This window comes from Choloepus didactylus, chromosome 1 (assembly GCF_015220235.1).
Source record: "Choloepus didactylus isolate mChoDid1 chromosome 1, mChoDid1.pri, whole genome shotgun sequence".
NCBI lineage: Eukaryota > Metazoa > Chordata > Mammalia > Pilosa > Megalonychidae > Choloepus > Choloepus didactylus.
The window spans coordinates 198,753,544-198,772,524 of NC_051307.1; the positions used below are offsets into that span (position 1 = coordinate 198,753,544).

At 38.3% G+C, this 18,981-nt stretch overlaps 1 protein-coding gene and 1 long non-coding RNA gene across 2 annotated transcripts in view; one reads left to right on the forward strand and one right to left on the reverse strand.

Moving 5' to 3' along the window:
- Positions 1–1,027: 1,027 nt before the first annotated feature.
- Positions 1,028–3,786, forward strand: LOC119544176. Its single transcript, XR_005218782.1, has 3 exons — positions 1,028–1,165; positions 1,802–1,852; positions 2,633–3,786. It is a non-coding gene; the product is annotated as an uncharacterized LOC119544176 (long non-coding RNA).
- The window catches only part of LRRC2 (leucine rich repeat containing 2), a 96,250-nt gene continuing 80,951 nt past the window's right edge, over positions 3,683–18,981 (reverse strand). Inside the window, exons 8-9 of the mRNA XM_037849333.1 lie at positions 9,631–9,767; positions 3,683–6,674 (exon numbers count right to left, since the gene is read on the reverse strand). Coding sequence (XP_037705261.1) covers positions 6,625–6,674; positions 9,631–9,767 — 187 coding nt within the window. The 3' untranslated portion in view covers positions 3,683–6,624. The remainder of the gene's footprint in view (positions 6,675–9,630; positions 9,768–18,981) is intronic.

Below are 18,981 nucleotides of genomic sequence, written 5' to 3' on the forward strand. Positions count from 1 at the left end.
GACTTCCTGAGTAGTTGAATCCAAAAACACTCAGCCAGTGGTGTGCAACTCCTGTAATCAGGTGCATTAGGTGTTCTATGCTCAGATGCTCTGTCTTTACTAGGGTACAGTAGTGCCCCAGAAGCTGTTTTTCAGATGGAGAGTTCTCCGTCTCAAAAGGCAATATGCACTTGAACAAATAAGAATTACCCTACTTGCTAGAAACTTCAGAGATAGAAGCGGGAACTTTGGAAGATTAGTGTAATCCCCTGTGAAGGAATGTTGCTTTAATTTATCAGACTAAATCACTAAGCATCACCAAGCAAGGTGCCGGGTGTTCATCTCAGCCCCAGGGAATTTGGCTCCTGCAGTTACACAAGACTCTAATTTCCTAAATTGCCGTGTCACCTTAAGTACAGTGTTATTTAATGATTGTATTATCATCTGTTCTATAATGAGACTATTTTTAAAGTAAAATATGGCAGATGTGAAGACAAAGCAAAATTAGACCTGAAGTATTATCATTTAGCTTCCCTGAGAACTGGAACTCAAGACAAGGTTGCAGGGAACTTTGGTTCACATGGAATGTTTGTATGCCAGTCTTGACATGTGATTCACAAAAGTAAGAAAATGCTATTTTTTCAAAAGACGCAAGTTCATACTTTCAAGGCAGTATCAGAAATAATCTTTATTTATCTCAGCACAGATATAACCTTTGAGAATATAGCAGAAATGTGTGGGTAAGCTCTTCACAGACTTGCAATTCATTTTTAGACACTTACTGTGTGCCATTTGCATTGGGCAAACTCCAGGAATTTAGGATTTAATGGTGAGACAAGACAGGTGCAAACACATGCCTATTAGTAAGAGAAACAAGCACGCCCCAGCAGCTCATAAACAGCTAGGGGCTGAGCAACCACTGAAGTGGGGAAGAGGGACTGGGTCATTAACCTAAAAAAAGGGTTCTTAGTGGAAGGCCAATCATAAAATATCAGCTTTAGAAATTGTCATCTCCAACTCTTTTTTTTTTTTTTTTAACAGGTCGAGAAAGTAAGGCTCACTCAAAGTGATTTTCCCAATCTACAGGGCATTAGGAAGAAACTGACCTTGCACTCTTGTTTTCCTGAGTCCAATTGCTAACCAGCTTTCAGAAGAGAATGGAGTATGTATGTGTATGTGTGTGCAGGTGAGTGTGTGTGTGTACATGGGCACCCAATAGAGAGATGGCCAATGCAAGCAGATGCTAAATATTTGCAGATATTATTTTGCCTAGAAAAAGACTCTCATAATCAAGGACAGAGCAGGGATGGATGGAATGACTTGGGGCATATAAATAGAGAAAAAACAAACTAGAAAATGGCAGAAATTCAGATAACTAGGGCAATGAGGAAAGTAGACGGAAAGCAATTTGTGAGCTCACTGAAGACTACAGTCAAACTTTAATTTCAAGAAAGAATTTTAAAAACTCTTTAAAATGTTAAGGCTATTACATGATCAAAACTTATTTTGACAACTAATCTTCCTACTGACAAGTAGGACAGATTAAAGTTGGGATAAGCTGAGAGATGAGAAATCAGGAAAAGTGTCATCTCTATGAATCAGGATTACACCAGAATTTTGATTAGAAAAACAAAAGACAAACTAGAATCAAGTATTTTAAAGAATGGAGAAATGTGTAAGATCTGTGGGGTTTTTTTTTAAAGATAATATTTTAAAAAGACAATTATATAGAATTGCATATTTGGAAGACGAAGAAAATATTGTTAAGGTAGTTATGGAAAATAGGAGAAAAAGAAACTCATCTGTACTATGCTTGTTTTAGACATCAGAGGAATTCCCAAGTGGAGAGACATATAAAGAAACAGAAAAACAGGTAACAACATTAAAAGTCACCTATATACCAAAACTAAAGGCCTCATAAAATGAAAAAAAAGTGTAATTACCCTCAGTAAAACTGTAAATACCAAATTGTGACCCAGTCAAATAGAGGATGAAGTCTTCAAGTGAAAATAATTCATTCTGAGCCAATACAAAATGTGCTTCAGTAAGGGATACAAACATTTCCTGCACTAAACTGGTAACTAAGGGAATCCCAGGAAGAGATAGCCTAAAGACTCAGAAATCTCTTCCAGCTCACACCATGAGGTTAATATTATCCTTTACAGGACAATCATTCTTAGCATTGTGTATATTGCAGAAAGCAGCTTGATGAGAGGTATTTGCCCTGCACAAATATTGAAGAATTTACAAAAAGAAATACTTCTCCTTTGGCAATATTAAAATAACATCTTTGGAAAAAAAATAAGCTCTATGGTGAGCTTTAATCACATTGCCTCCCCCAAAACATCAAGCCCGTTGCAGAGATACCACTTGTCAAGGCCCTTGGAAAGTTGGGCATAGGTGATGCCTTCGCCTCTCATGTTTTTGTTTGTTAGTTTTTTTGTTTGTTTGTTTCTATTGCATATTCACCCAGAGAAGAGCTAATTCATAAATGTCATAAAGGACTCTCCATCCACAAAACAAATTTTCAGGAAAGCCATGACTTGGCAAGTGGGTAGAATTAATTAAATTAAAATGAATAAATAAGCTTTTGAAATCTCCACCTTTAACTTTTACAATGTCCCTCTTGTGCTTTTGTCTATGTCTTCCACAGAAGTAAAGCAGCAGTAGAATTTAAGGAAACTACATGAAACCCCATTTGGAATCCAAGATAACTGGGAGGAAAAGGGACATGTTCATTCCAACCCAAGAATGTATATGAGACTAAAAGAATACAGAATCTTCCCTGTATCGGTCATTTCTCACCCAGCAAATCTGAACGGGCAAGAAGCCCTCCAGATCACAGTGCAAGCTAAGCTAGGCCATCCTCCTACCTTCTCCCAAGCTCCAAAAAGGAGTCTGGCAGGACTTAGCCCAGGGCTTATGTTCTGGTTTAAAGCTGCCATGTGCCCAAGAAAAGGCCACATTCTTTTAATCCACTCCCTTGGGGGCTGACTTACTAGGGGTGGGAAATTTTTGAGATGTGACCCACCCAATTCAAGATGTGTCTTAATCCTTTACTGGAGTCCTTTATGAGAATAAAAGACAGAAAAAGCCCAGAGAGCTTGGATTGAGAAACACCCAGAGAGCTTGGAGAGAAACACCCCAGAGATGCTACGAGAGGACCTACAGAAGCTCAGAGAGGGGGGTACAGGAACCAGAAGCCGAAAGCAATGAGACCCTGGAGTGAAGGACCAGCAGAGGCCAGCCATGTGCCTTCCATGTATGGTCCACAACTTTTATTCCTTTAGTTATAAAATTGCAACTAAAAGATAAGAAAGACCTTGGACATCCCTGTTCCCAGCCTTTTCCTTTTAAAATTAAAAAACTGAGTATTATGTGATGTCTGTTTTAAGTAAGTCATCAAACAGCTGAAGAACCTGCCAAGTCCTCTGAAGGAGGGCATCTCAAACCAGACCAAGGGTTAAGGAAAATGTTGGCTTTTTTTGTACAGAAAACCAAGAAGTGTCCATCTCCTCCTACCTCCCGACATTAGAATTATAAGGATGTCTCTGTCTTTTTCTGCAGAAAGGAGTTAGATCCACCACATTTCAAGCTGAGACAAATATGGGAGTAAGGAGTTTACTTATTATTCCTTTATGACATTAGCTTCTGTGATTTGCAAAAAGGGAACAGGGGGCTAAGGGGAGTAGACAAACTCACCAAAAATTAAAGTGGATTCTGGTTAAAAAAAAATTAAAACTGGACTTAAGAAATCTGGTGTTAATTTTCTATTAATTAAAAAAAAGGCATTATTCTATGATTTCACCTATGTGTTCTTGTTCCTTTTTCTCCAAGATATGAAAAATGGGTACAGTAATAAGCTTTTGGGACCAGAGCATTATTTTTCTTCTAAGAATTATGTTGCATTCTTTCACTCATATTGCTTTAATGTTCATACATATATCCTATTATGTAAATTACTCTTCCAGATTATGTGTCAATTCATATATATCACATAAAACTTGTAATTACAGTTTTCAAATCTATATGATATTTCCACTAAGAAGCACATTCTCCTTTAGAACCTTTATTCATTTTTACATCTATATGAATACATTAAAAATAGTGTCACTAAAAACATCATATTTTAAATATATATTTGGGGGTATTATGTAACATGAAATTAATTATATATTAATGCAATACTTTTTCAGTTATTTGTATGTAACAACACCAAGACAGGGTTTTTGCACAAAAGACTAATTATAATGAAATAAAACTTAAATAAATTATGCATAGTTGATTTATGTGAAAACCCACATTTCCCCCATTTTTAGATATATTTTTCCATTTGCCTATAAATACTATATACTTTGGCATGAAATAAAATTCTAAAATCATTTAAATAGTACAATCAATAACTATAATTACATCTTTTAAGTTGCTAAAAAAACACAATTGGCTAAGATTCAATTAAAGTGATTTTGTATTTTCCTACCCTTTTCAACCCTTAACCTACTTCTCAAGTTCGTTTTTAAGTTGAAGCAATCTTCCACCGATTGCTATAAACCAATGGTTTATAGAGTGCTCTGCCTGTTTTACATCTGCTAGGATAACAGCTTTGGAATTATGACTAAGCACCCCCCTCCCAAGACAAAATGCTGGGATGTTCATAGTAACCTTTTATAAGTGCATGCCTCTGAGGACAGACTGGTTTTTCAGACAAGAACAAATAAAAGTCACCCTTCATGTCCACTCCAGCTTAACCTCTAAAAAAACGCAACTGGCTACACTTGTGCTGCCTGTGCGGCGGAAACCCAGCCCGCTCCTTTCCCTGTGACCCACAAATAAGCCTGGTGTTAGCCTGGGTCCTGGAAGGGATGAAGAATGTGAGCCAACTCCCTTCACATGAGCGCCTACAGATCAAACACACACACTCTGAAGATAAAGATGTGTCGGCACATTCCATCCCCTATCGTCCCAAGCCTATGTAACATTCACTGGAGACACTGGACAGTCTGGCTAAACCATGTCCGTTTTATTGCACCTGTGTGTGTGAGCCAAGGGGGACCAGTGTCCACTGGTGGAGCTGGCCTTGCTCTCTTTTCTGTGTGAGTAAAATGCTTTTCCATCCGGTGCCTGTGTGAGTCTTGCCTTTGCCAGCGACCCCAACATCTGCATACCATGAGTGTGTTGGGACCCTAGGACTGCCGTTACAGGTGGCAGGTATCGCTATGCCCTTGGTACCCTCCATGCAGGGAGACCCCTTCCCTGGAGGTGGGAATACGTGTCTCTCTTTCTGACCAACAGTATTGTGCAGCAAGCAGGGTGCTGACTGTTCAAAAGTCCAACACTGTCCAATATGGCAGCCACATGTGGTTATTTACATTTAAATTAAATAAAACTAAAATTTTACTTCTTCAGTAAAGCTAGCCACCATTCAAGTGCTCAAGAACCCATGTATTTGACAGCACAGATGGAGAACATTTCCATCACTGCAGAAAGTTCTATTGGACAGCCCTGGGGTAGACCACACAGAAGTCCAATCAAATACAAATACATGTGACTGTATGCAAGTTTCGGTCTTACTCACAAAATGCTACTTGCTTAAGATTCTCTTCCAGGCAATCAGTCACAATCCTATTTATTTTAGCCTAAGACAATGGTATGAAAATAGGGATATTTGTATAATTCATCAGGATCCTACGCTGTGATGGAAGAGTCCAAAGGCCTGGAAGGAATCCGCCTTTGCCCATGTAAAACACACGCCTGTGGGCTTCCTCTGGAGCACATCACCTCTGCCATGTGCACAGTTCTCCTGTGGCACCCATGAGGAAGCCTGGTGGAGGACTCACCATCAGTGGGGACGAGGCATCCCCGGTCGCTCTACATGGCCACCTCGGGAAAGGGGCAATCTGGAGGAGCCCTGAGGGCATCATCGCTGCTCTTTGCTCTGGGGAGGGTCCCAGGACCCCTGAGGCACCTCTCAGCATGGGACGACCCCCCACACGGGCCATTTAAGGCTTCCCGTGACCAGCCAGGCCCACGCTTTCTCCACCAGGGCTAACAACACACCAGCCAAGAGTCCTGTGTCCAATGCACGGGCGGAACTTCCAGTCTTCTTACCACCTTCAAGGCCTGGTTTATTCCTAAAGTCTCTCCTGAGGGCTTCAGGGGAGCCTACGCTTGCCAAAATATAACTTAAAAACTACAGAAATAGCAGTTTGTATAAACTCAAGGAAAATTATTCTTAGTAAAATAATGCATTAAACACTTTAAAATTAACAAAATAAAACTCTCATTGACTAGTCTAATATAAATGCTCTTTTTATATCCCCCTTTATCCTTTTATTTCTGAAAACAGCACAATCAACTTCAAAATTTGGTCTCTAAATTATCATTTTAAAAAATAATATATTTTCTAAAATATTAAATGTGCAGTATTTGGAAACACGTGTTCAAATGAACCTAAAAATATCAATATATAAACCCATTTATCAGCCCTCCAGTCTATGGAGGGAGGTATTTATATATTTGAAATTTGAAAATCATTTTTCCTAACAACTATGACAGTGATTTCTAGGCACAAGCCATCATTCTTGTATGTAACATGACCCATAATGGCTCCACAGGATAGATTTTGCAGTCCTCTGTTGGATGATATTAAAGTTGAAGGCTAAAAGATACTTTCGTGGTATAGCTGGGAACAGATTCTGTACAGAGGGGAAAAATATACACAATCATTTTATTATGAAATGTACATACATGCCATAGCCTATGTCAATACACAAATTATTGTGTGTAAATAAAACATGCCACTTCATGTTTTAAGTGTAGAGGTAATGCCTTTATCACCCATTAAGTCAGCCACCGTAAATGTGTAGTCAAGCTTTAGAAATGTTTAGATCTAGGAAAGAATCATTAACTCTTGTTCTCTTGTAAGCTTTCCAATTAACCTGAAACACAACTCACACAGCTACATTGGGATCTTGGAAACTGCATGACCCTACAGTAACATAAGTTGACAAAAAAGAAGATGAGCAAGGACCTGGTGCTCTAGATACTGGGTGGAAAAGGGTACGGTTCATCAGAGAGTTTGGGCAGTTCCTAAACCAAGCACGATCTTACTAAGTAAAACTTCTCTCAGCTTTTCTCCTTCTGCTGGTTACTGCTCACTCTCTCTCCCATCAAAGCCAAATTTTGTCAAAAGATGGTCTAGACCAATGGTTCTCAAAGTGTGGTTCTCAGACCCTCGTCATCATCAGCTGAGAACCTGTTAGAAATGCCAGTTCTCAGGACCTACCCTAGACCTGCTGAGTCAGACTCTAAGGTGGGGCCTGCAGGTGATTCTGATGCTCACTAGAGTTTGAGGACCACCAAGGGGCTTTGCTTCTTCATCATTCTTGAATCACACAAGGTTGTAGACCCATGTGGACTGACTAAATCTACTTATTTTCCTGAAGGGTATGGACTCTGACATTGGTCTGGTGGGGAAGGAGAGAAAAAAGGGAAGACACCATGATGAAAAGAAAAAAACCAAATTTTTAAAAAATTGAAAGTTCATGCCCTACCCTATACAGGTTGAGCTATAAAAAAAAAACTGCCACTTTTATAGGTCAAAGCCAGCCAAATATTAATATCATTTGCTTCAATCTAATAGAAATATATGAAGGATAGAATTAGTGCAATTATCTGGAAATAAGTGAATAAATTCAAAATCTATCATCACTAAAGTTAATTTTTAAAAGCAAATGATTTTATTGCTGGCTGCAAAGATCCAGAACTTAATGTCTAGTTTCTAATTCTTTGTTGCATTTTTACATAATAGTTCTGAAGTATAATTATGAATAAATAAATAAAATACAACCACAAAACTTTTTGCAAGAGGAAAATTATAAAACTCATAGATACAGCTTGACAAATAAACAGTTGTTATTTCAATTTCATGTTTCACATAAATTTTCTTAACTTAATTGAATTTTTTTAAATTTCCCAAATTTAATGTCACTGAAGCCTCTGAATATCTGAATGTTAAGGAAACATCTTCAGACGGTTGCTAACAAGGGAGAAGTGTGTTCACATGCACATTTTCTGAGGCCGGCTGAGAGAACCTGCCACAGAAGCTCATCCTGAGAGGCACGGGGGCCAACACTGCCCCCTCCCTGCACCCACAGGCATGGCACTTCCCTTTCTGTCAGCTGCACCTAGACTACCAAAACAAATTTTTTTAAGGAACTGAAATATTAAGCAATAACTTCCAGGCATCCACACACAGAGAGGAAAGGACGGTTGGAAGAACAAAGACCTATTTATGCCTTCTTCCTGTGTATGTGCTTTTGACAGGAAAGGGCTCTAAGCTTCCGGAACACCATCAGGATTGCTCATCTCCTTTGGAAGCAAGGAAAAAGACCCTTCCCCCACCTTTCCTGAAGTACTTTGACCCCCTGTGCTCCTGTCTATTATGACCATCCTAAGGAAACCAAAACTAAATGGCTCTATTTACCAATCTGCCATCTTGTGGTTTTCCTTTTGTGATTTCTTTTTATTCAGGTGTACCTTGGTTTATATAAGAGAAAATATTTTCAAAAGTTGAGTTTAATTCATAGACATGAAATATAAGTTACCAGAATATAGAATGAGGCTAAAGAATGGGGAGCGGTTGCTTATTATGGGCAGAATATTCAACTAGGGTGAACGTAAACGTTTGGAAATGGACAGAGGTGATGGTAGCACTTTGTGAGAATAACTAACAGTGCTGAATGGTGTGTGAAGGTGGTGGAAAGGGTAAGCTCAGAATCACGTATGTCACCAGAAGGAAAGCTGGAGGTTAAAAGATGGGAATGTATAAAACAGTGAATCTTGTGGTGGACAATGTTCGTGATTAACTGTACAAATACTAGAAATCTCTCTCACAAACTAGAACAAACGTATGACACTATAACTAGAAGTTAATAATAGAGAGGCATATAGGAAAAAATACATACCTATTGCAAACTATGTACTACAGAACATTCTTTCATCAACAGTAACAAATGTACTATACCAAAACTATGAATCAATAAAGGAGGGGGGGTGGTTAGGGGTATGGGAGGATTCGAGTTTCCTTTTTTTTGACTTTATTTCTTTTCTGGAGTAATGAAAATGTTCTAAAAATTGAAAAAAAAGTAATTGTGGTGATGGATGCACAGCTGTATGATGGTATCATGGGCAATTGATTGTACACTTTGGATCTTTGGACAGCTGTATGGTAATGTGAACAATCTCAATAATATACATATATATGACAATATATATTATATATATGTATGACACTATATATATATATGTTGAGTTTAATGGGCTTGTAAAATTGAGTCATTTTCCCATTAACTTAGAATATTTCTTGTCAAGATTATTTTAGAAACTCACCCTCACATTTTAAGGGTAGGTTTCCCAGCCTCTGTCAATTAGTCGATGACATCAAACATTCAAGTGCACTTGGAAAGTTTGATATTTTAAGGAAATGTGTCATGATATTTTGTGGTAAAGGGAAGAATAATGTATAAAGTTAAATAACCTGCCATCTAGCCAATTAACTTCTTGTCAATTTCACATACCAATAAACATGTTACTTGTGTGAGTGGACTTCTATACATTCATTTTGACTAATTTTAAATAAGAGTAACCCACCTCTTTCTTTTAGATCTTCAATATAGGCTTTCATAAATTCTTTATCAAAATGTTGGCGATCCTGTTCACTTTCCATCATGTTTTCACCATCTTGGCGCTGGGTATTATCAATAGGATTGTCCATAAGGCTTACAAATCTATTCAAGAAAGTATGGAAAATATCACATTTTTACCAGTGCCTTCTTGGTACTAAATCTCAACTTCTCACTTATCCTTGACCACATAATATTAACGTTATCAGTGGAATTCCACAGAGAAAGCAGTGGTATTATGATCTCAGTTTTAAGGCAAAGACTGTTCTGAGCCCTGATGAGGAAATGAGAGCAACTTAGCCACGGACAGAGGCAGGAGGCTGTGAAGGGACAACAGCATTTTCTCTCAGGCAGAGCCTTAAAATTGTATGATATCTAGTTAGGTTTGAAATTAGTTTCAATTAGTGACATCAAACTTTAAAAGGACCTGGAGAAAATCCCCACAGAAAAGTTCTTTAAAAGATGGACTATTGCTACCAAAAAAAATAATAATAATTTAAAAGAGAGACACTGAAATGCCATCTGATCTTCCATCTTCACAATTTTGAAAGACGTTTCGATGTGAAGGAAGGAATCATTATTTTAATTCAAAATAGGAAATCTCTCAAATAGTCTTTTGTTGTAAATCCTGCTGTCTTGGGGTATTAGCTTTGTAAAGGAGTTATAAGTATATGAGGAGGACAATGAGCCATGTATCTGTCATATTTTAATATGTGCGTGTGTGTGTGCGTGTCTGTGTGTGTGTGTGTGTGTGTGTGTGTGTTTCCCAGCTCACTTTCCTTTTAATTTATTTAATGTTTGAATATGGAGAAAGTAAAAAAATGTTTTGTTTTATGTAGACAAATCCATTCAACTTTTCCTTTGTGATTTTTTTCATTGAATTTATGTTTACCATCCTTCCCTATTAAAAAATAAGAAATATACCTATATTTTATCATCCTTTAAATTTTTAAATCAAAGTAAGCACTCTACATATTTATAAATTCAAATAGTGCAAAAGTACTTTTTTAAAGCAGTAGCCTCCCACCCTAGCCCTTGGCTACTCCGAAATCCCAGAAGCAATCTCTTTTAATTCTTTTCACTTATATTCCTGGCCTCTCCCCTTACCAATTATTTTTTTTAAGGAAATAATGGTCAACTTTATTGCTACAAATTTCTGTATCTAGGGTGAACTTCTTGTTCTTAGGAAAAATATGTTACTAATATAAAAGCCAAAGGAATGAGAAAGCTAATTTATCAATATCAACATAAAATTACAAGGCAGTGAAAGATATATCTCCAAATTACAATTAATTCCAATTTTCATGTGCACATTTTAAAGCAATTACATGCCACATACAGCTCCAGGTTCTGTAGTCTCTAATTGTATTATTTCAAAATGTTGTTTTAAAGACTTTTGACTTTCTCCAGTATTGCTGGCAGAGCAAGTCTTTCCTACTCACTCTTCTCTTTCAGATCTTCCGGAGTGATCATGGCCCATTAATACCAATGCTTTGAAATTTACATTTTCTTCACCTTGGTCTACATTAAGCTCATGGAGCATTCAGGTAAAGTCCTTCCTTATTGATAGTGCAGGACAGGATCCCACCTCTGATGGGAATTTGGGTGTCAGAGCCTTCCCATTCTCACCTTACAAATTTTAAACATCCTTGTTGTCTTCCGGCTGTGGGGGATGCGAATTTCACCTCTTTACTCCTATCACTATTTTCACTTACTCTGTTTGAAATGGGTTTTACCTTAAGACGAATAGTTTAATATTTAACAGGTGAAAGTATTCCTCTCCTCTCCAGTTCCCCAAACTTCCCACCTCCAAATTTTTATCTTTTCTTTTACTTTTTCAACATTTTATATGGAACGTTTTCAAACATTGACAAAATTTGAAAAAATTGTGCAGTAACCACCATGTGCCCATTACCTAGATTCCACATTTAAAGCTGCTGTTTCGTACTTGCTTTGTCACGCATCCACCCGTCCAGCCACCCTTCTAGCTATCCATCGAGCCCCCTTGTTTGTGGAGGTACTTCAAAGCACATTACAGACGTTGTGAACCTTTACTTTTACATTGTGAAGGTCAATACCATGTAACCATATTTAAATTTTCTGCAGTTTCGTTCTAAACTTGAAAATCACTAAACAATATTTACATTTTTGTGCCAATGTAAAGACTGTTCTCTTCGAAGTGTATGACAACTACATTTTCTTTGTCTAAACAGATTTTTTTTCATTTTTCCAAGCGTTTTTATTTGTCTTTTCCTGCCCCACTATTGCTTTTTCTCATAGCATTCGTATTTCAAGTTCTCCCTCCAAGCACATTCTCTGCCCCTCCTTTTTGCCTAGAGCTCTTGCTCCAGGGCCCCTCTCCTCCTGCCCCGTCTTGAGGGGCTGCTCTCTAGACTGCCGCTAATTGGCCATGGGGGCGCTCTCCTTCCCAGCTGTCCTGGGGCGGGTCCACTATTCACTATTTCCTGCATCTCCCGTTTTCCTCTTTCTTGGTTTATGCCCTTGTTTCAGGGAAGCACATCCTCAAATAACTTCTAGGAAAGGGTCAGAGGATATGTATTTTATCCTTACTCTGGATTGGTGGATTGGCCAGGTATAGAATTCTAGACTGAAAATATCTCCCTCAGAGCATGTGAAGACCTTGTTCCATCATCTTCCAGAAGCCGGAGTTATCAATGTGGCTTGATGCTAGTCTGACACCTGCTGCCTTAGAGATGACTTGCAGTTTCTTTCTTGATGCTTTTGGAGGAAGTTCCTTCTAAGGCTTAATGTTCTCAAAGTTCATGATGTGCTAAGTGTCGATTTTTTTCCAGTTTTTGAGGTACTCCATGAGCCTTTTTGATCTAGACTAGAGATGTTGCTCTGGACTAGAGGTTTGCCTCAGTTCTGGAAAATGATTTTATGTTATTTTTCTACAAACTTCTCCTGATTGCTCTCTCTTTCTAGGATTCCTATTAAGCATATACATTCTTAGGTTTCTTATTTTGAAATGATTACATATTCACAGGAAGCTGCAAACACAGTACATAAAACCCTTCATACCTTTTATCCACTATTAAGCACATTTTTAATTTCCTTGTTTAAGAATCTATATCTCTCATCTCTTCTCTTCTCCTTCCTCCCTTTCCCCTTCCAATTCTTTCCCTCCTTCCCTCTCCTTTTATTTTTCTTTCTGGAAATTTGCTCAATTTTATCTTCCAAACTTTCCATTCAGGATTTGTTGCTATCGTTATTTTGGTATATTTTACTTTTGTTTGTTTTTTGTTGTTCATTTAGCTACCACCCTTTTAATTTCCAAGAGTTCCTACTTGTTCTCCATTGGTTGCTCTTCCTTTATTATGTTGTTTAAAGCATGCAATATTTTCTCAAATTTCTCTTAGACACCAATGGGAGGGGTTTTTTTTTTTATCAGTTTTTTCTCCCCCACCCCAGCCGTATTATCTAGCTTTGTGTCATTTTGATCACTGTTCCACATGAACCCCTTTTTACAATTATCTGGTAAGGCTCGGGACACCTTCATATTTGAGAATGGGGCAACAAAATGCTGCCCGGCACCTTGTGCACAGGGGCAGAGCTTGCCAAGGCACCAGCCTCACTGCGGGCATCACTCAGGCAGGGAGCCAGCCAGCCCCATGGGGAATCTCCAAACACAAAACCAGGGTTTTTTCTCTAGAGTCATCCTAGAGGAAACCTCAAGCATTGGGTCTGGGGGTTAAGGCTGCTGGCTGCTGAATGCTTGGACCATTGGAATCAGGGAGGAAGTTAGGGGGTGGGGAAGAGTTGCCTGTTTATATGAAAATCTTCTATGATGCTGTGCCAGTTTGGATGTATTATGTCCCCCAAAACACCATGTTCTTTGGTGCAATCTCTATGGGGGCAGATGTAGTAGTGTTGATTAGTTTGGAACCTTTGGATTGAGTGTTCCCATGGAGATATGACCCACCCAAATGTGAGTGACACCTTTGATTAGGGTGTGACCTCTTGACTGAATGTTTCCATGGAAATGTGGCCCCGCCCATTCAGTGTGGGTCTTTGATTTAATCACTGGAGTCCTACATAAGAGCTCAGACAGAAAGAGCTCACTGCTGCAGCCTAGAGAGACATTTTGGAGACAGCTTTGAAGACATGAGCAACATTCTGAAGAATGCACAGGAGCTAAGAGAGTAGCTGGAACACAACCCAGGATCAGCAGATGCCAGCCACGTGCCTTCCCAGCTAACAGAGGTTTTCCGGACACCATTGACCTTCCTTCGCTGAAGGGCCTTAATTTGGACATTTTCATGGCCTTTAGACTGTAAATTTGTAAACAAATAAACCCCCTTTACAAAAGCCAATAGATTTCTGGTATTTTGCATAATGGCAGCATTAGCAAACCAGGACAGACAGCTTCCCCCCCACCCCACCCCTGGCTCTCACCATCATTGTGGGTTTATATATCTTTTTGTCCTTTTCCTCTCATTTTAATGGGGTCTCACAAGGGATAGTTGTGAAACACTTCGTCAATCCACCGATCCACCATTGCTACCATGGTGTTTCTTATTCTTTCTGTAGTTTTCTTTCTATGTTTAATTTTTGGCTTGATCTGGATTTCTTTCTTTTTTTTTTTTTTTTTTTTTTTTTTTTTAATCATCATTTTATTGAGATATATTCACATACCACGCAGTCATACAAAACAAATTGTACTTTCGATTGTTTACAGTACCATTACATAGTTGTACATTCATCACCTAAATCAATCCCTGACACCTTCATTAGCACACACACAAAAAAAACAAGAATAATAATTAGAGTGAAAAAGAGCAATTGAAGTAAAAAAGAACACTGGGTACCTATGTCTGTTTGTTTCCTTCCCCTACTTTTCTACACATCCATCCATAAACTAGACAAAGTGGAGTTTGGTCCTTATGGCATTCCCAATCCCATTGTCACCCCTCATAAGCTACATTTTTATACAACTGTCTTCGAGATTCATGGGTTCTGGGTTGTAGTTTAATAGTTTCAGGTATCCACCACCAGCTACCCCAATTCTTTAGAACCTAAAAAAGGTTGTCTAAAGTGTGCGTAAGAGTGCCCACCAGAGTGATCTCTCGGCTCGTTTTGGAATCTCTCTGCCACTGAAGCTTATTTCATTTCCTTTCACATCCCCCTTTTGGTCAAGAAGATGTTCTCCATCCCACGATGCCGGGTCTACATTCCTCCCCGGGAGTCATATTCCACGTTGCCAGGGAGATTCACTTCCCTGGGTGTCTGATCCCACGTAGGGGGGAGGGCAGTGATTTCACCTTTCAAGTTGGCTTAGCCAGAGAGAGAGGGCCACATCTGAGCAACAAAGAGGCATTCAGGAGGAGACTCTTAGGCACAAATACAGGGAGGCCTAGCCTCTCCTTTGCAGCAACCGTCTTCCCAAGGGTAAAACTTATGGTAGAGGGCTCAACCCATCAAACCACCAGTCCCCTATGTCTGTGGTCATGTTAGCAACCATGGAGGTGGGGTAGGCGAATACCCCTGCATTCTCCACAGGCTCCTCAAGGGGGCACTACATCTTTTTTTTTTTTTCCCTTGTTTGTCTTTTTTCTTTCTTTTTTTTTTTTTTTAACTTTCCCTTCTTTTTTAAATCAACTGTATGAAAAAAAAAGTTAAAAAGAAAACAAACATACAATAAAAGAACATTTCAAAGAGACCATAACAAGGGAGTAAGAAAAAGACAACTAACCTAAGATAACTGCTTAACTTCCAACATGTTCCTACTTTATCCCAAGAAAGTTACATAATATAGCAACATTTCAGTGAACTTGTTCCTACTACATCCATCAGAAATTAACAGACCATAGTCATTTCTGGGCATCCCCAGAACGTTAAATAGCTTATCTGTTCTTCTTGGATTATTGTTCCCCCTTCCTTAATTGCTCTCTACTGCTAGTTCCCCTACATTCTACATTATAAACCATTTGTTTTACATTTTTCAAAGTTCACATTAGTGGTAGCATATAATATTTCTCTTTTTGTGCCTGGCTTATTTTGCTCAGCATTATGTCTTCAAGGTTCATCCATGTTGTCATATGTTTCACCAGATCGTTCCTTCTTACTGCCGCGTAGTATTCCATCGTGTGTATATACCACATTTTATTTATCCACTCATCTGTTGAAGGACATTTGGGTTGTTTCCATCTCTTGGCAATTGTAAATAATGCTGCTATGAACATTGGCGTGCAGATATCTGTTCGTGTCACTGCTTTCCGATCTTCCGGGTATATACCGAGAAGTGCAATCGCTGGATCGAATGGTAGCTCTACATCTAGTTTTCTAAGGAACTGCCAGACTGACTTCCAGAGTGGCTGAACCATTATACAGTCCCACCAACAATGAATAAGAGTTCCAATTTCTCCACATCCCCTCCAGCATTTGTAGTTTCCTGTTTGTTTAATGGCAGCCATTCTAACCGGTGTTAGATGGTATCTCATTGTGGTCTTAATTTGCATCTCTCTAATAGCTAGTGAAGCTGAACATTTTTTCATGTGTTTCTTGGCCATTTGTATTTCCTCTTCAGAGAACTGTCTTTTCATATCTTTTGCCCATTTTATAATTGGGCTGTCTGTACTATTGTCATTGAGTTGTAGGATTTCTTTGTATATGCAAGATATCAGTCTTTTGTCAGATACATGGTTTCCAAAAATTTTTTCCCATTGAGTTGGCTGCCTCTTTACCTTTTTGAGAAATTCCTTTGAGGTGCAGAAACTTCTAAGCTTGAGGAGTTCCCATTTATCTATTTTCTCTTTTGTTGCTTGTGCTTTGGGTGTAAAGTCTAGGAAGTGGCCTCCTAATACAAGGTCTTGAAGATGTTTTCCTACATTATCTTCTAGGAGTTTTATGGTACTTTCTTTTATATTGAGATCTTTGGTCCATTTTGAGTTAATTTTTGTGTAGGGGGTGAGGTAGGGGTCCTCTTTCATTCTTTTGGATATGGATATCCAACTCTCCCAGCCCCATTTGTTGAAAAGACCGTTATGGCTCAGTTCGGTGACTTTGGGGGCCTTATCAAAGATCAGTCGGCCATAGATCTGAGGGTCTATCTCTGAATTCTCAATTCGATTCCATTGATCTATATGTCTATCTTTGTGCCAGTACCATGCTGTTTTGGCAACTGTGGCTTTATAATAAGCTTCAAAGTCAGGGAGTGTAAGTCCTCCCACTTCGTTTTTCTTTTTTAGAGTGTCTTTAGCAATTCGAGGCATCTTCCCTTTCCAAATAAATTTGATAACTAGCTTTTCCAAGTCTGCAAAGTAGGTTGTTGGAATTTTGATTGGGATTGCATTGAATCTGTAGATGAGTTTGGGTAGAATTGACATCTTAATGACATTTAGCCTTCCTATCCATGAACATGGAATATTTTTCCATCTTTTAAGGTCCCCTTCTATTTCTTTTAGTAGAGTTATGTAGTTTTCTTTGTATAGGTCTTTTACATCTTTGGTTAAGTTTATTCCTAGGTACTTGATTTTTTTAGTTGCTATTGAAAATGGTATCTTTTTCTTGAGTGTCTCTTCAGTTTGTTCATTTCTAGCATATAGAAACATTACTGACTTATGTGCATTAATCTTGTATCCCGCTACTTTGCTAAATTTGTTTATTAGCTCTAGTAGGTGTATCGTTGATTTCTCAGGGTTTTCTAGATATAAGATCATATCATCTGCAAACAATGACAGTTTTACTTCTTCTTTTCCAATTTGGATGCCTTTTATTTCTTTGTCTTGCCGGATTGCCCTGGCTAGCACTTCCAGCACAATGTTGAATAACAGTGGTGACAGCGGGCATCCTTGTCTTGTTCCTGATCTTAGAGGGAAGGCTTTCAGTCTCTCACCATTGAGTACTATGCTGGCTGTGGGTTTTTCATATATGCTCTTTATCATGTTGAGGAAGTTTCCTTCAATTCCTACCTTTTGAAGTGTTTTTATCAAAAAGGGATGTTGGATTTTGTCAAATGCTTTTTCAGCATCTATTGAGATGATCAATTGATTTTTCCCTTTCGAGTTTTTAATGTGTTGTAATACATTGATTGTTTTTCTTATGTTGAACCATCCTTGCATGCCTGGAATGAACCCCACTTGGTCATGGTGTATGATTTTTTTAATGTGTCTTTGGATTCGATTTGCACGTATTTTGTTGAGGATTTTTGCATATATATTCATTAGGGAGATTGGCCTGTAGTTTTCCTTTTTTGTAGCATCTTTGCCTGGTTTTGGTATTAGATTGATGTTAGCTTCATAAAATGAGTTAGGTAGTGTTCCATTTTTTTCAATGTTTTGAAAGAGTTTGAGTAAGATTGGTGTCAGTTCTTTCTGGAAAGTTTGGTAGAATTCCCCTGTGAAGCCATCTGGCCCTGGGCATTTATTTGTGGGAAGATTTTTGATGACTGATTGGATCTCTTTGCTTGTGATGGGTTGGTTGAGGTCTTCTATTTCTTCTCTGGTCAGTCTAGGTTGTTCATATGTTTCCAGGAAATTGTCCATTTCTTCTACATTATCCAGTTTGTTGCCATACAGTTGTTCATAATATCCTCTTATAATTTTTTTAATTTCTTCAGGATCTGCAGTTATGTCACCTTTTTCATTCATTATTTTGTTTATATGGGTCTTCTCTCTTTTTGATTTTGTCAGTCTAGCTAGGGGCTTGTCAATCTTGTTGATCTTCTCAAAGAACCAACTTTTGGTGATATTTATCCTCTCTATTGTTTTTTTGTTCTCTATGTCATTTATTTCTGCTTTAATCCTTGTTATTTCTTTCCTTGTACTTGGTTTAGGATTGGTTTGCTGTTCATTTTCTAGCTTCTTCAGTTGATCCATTAGTTCTTTGATTTTGGCTCTTTCTTCCTTTTTAATATATGCGTTTAGTGCTATAAATTTCCCCCTTAGCACTGCTTTTGCTGCATCCCATAGGTTTTGGTATGTTGTGTTCTCATTTTCATTCGTCTGTATATATTTAGCAATTTCTCTTGCTATTTCTTCTTTAACCCACTGATTGTTTAGGAGTGTGTTGTTTAACCTCCAGGTATTTGTGAATTTTCTAAGTCTCTGATGGTTATTGACTTCTAATTGTATTCCATTGTGGTCAGAGAATGTGCTTTGAATAATTTCAATCTTTTTAAATTTATTGAGGCTTGTTTTATGTCCCAGCATATGATCTATTCTGGAGAAAGTTCCATGAGCACTAGAAAAGTATGTGTATCCTGGTGATTTGGGATGTAATGTCCTGTATATGTCTGTTAAATCTAATTCATTTATCAGATTGTTTAGGTTTTCAATTTCCTTATTGGTCTTCTGTCTGG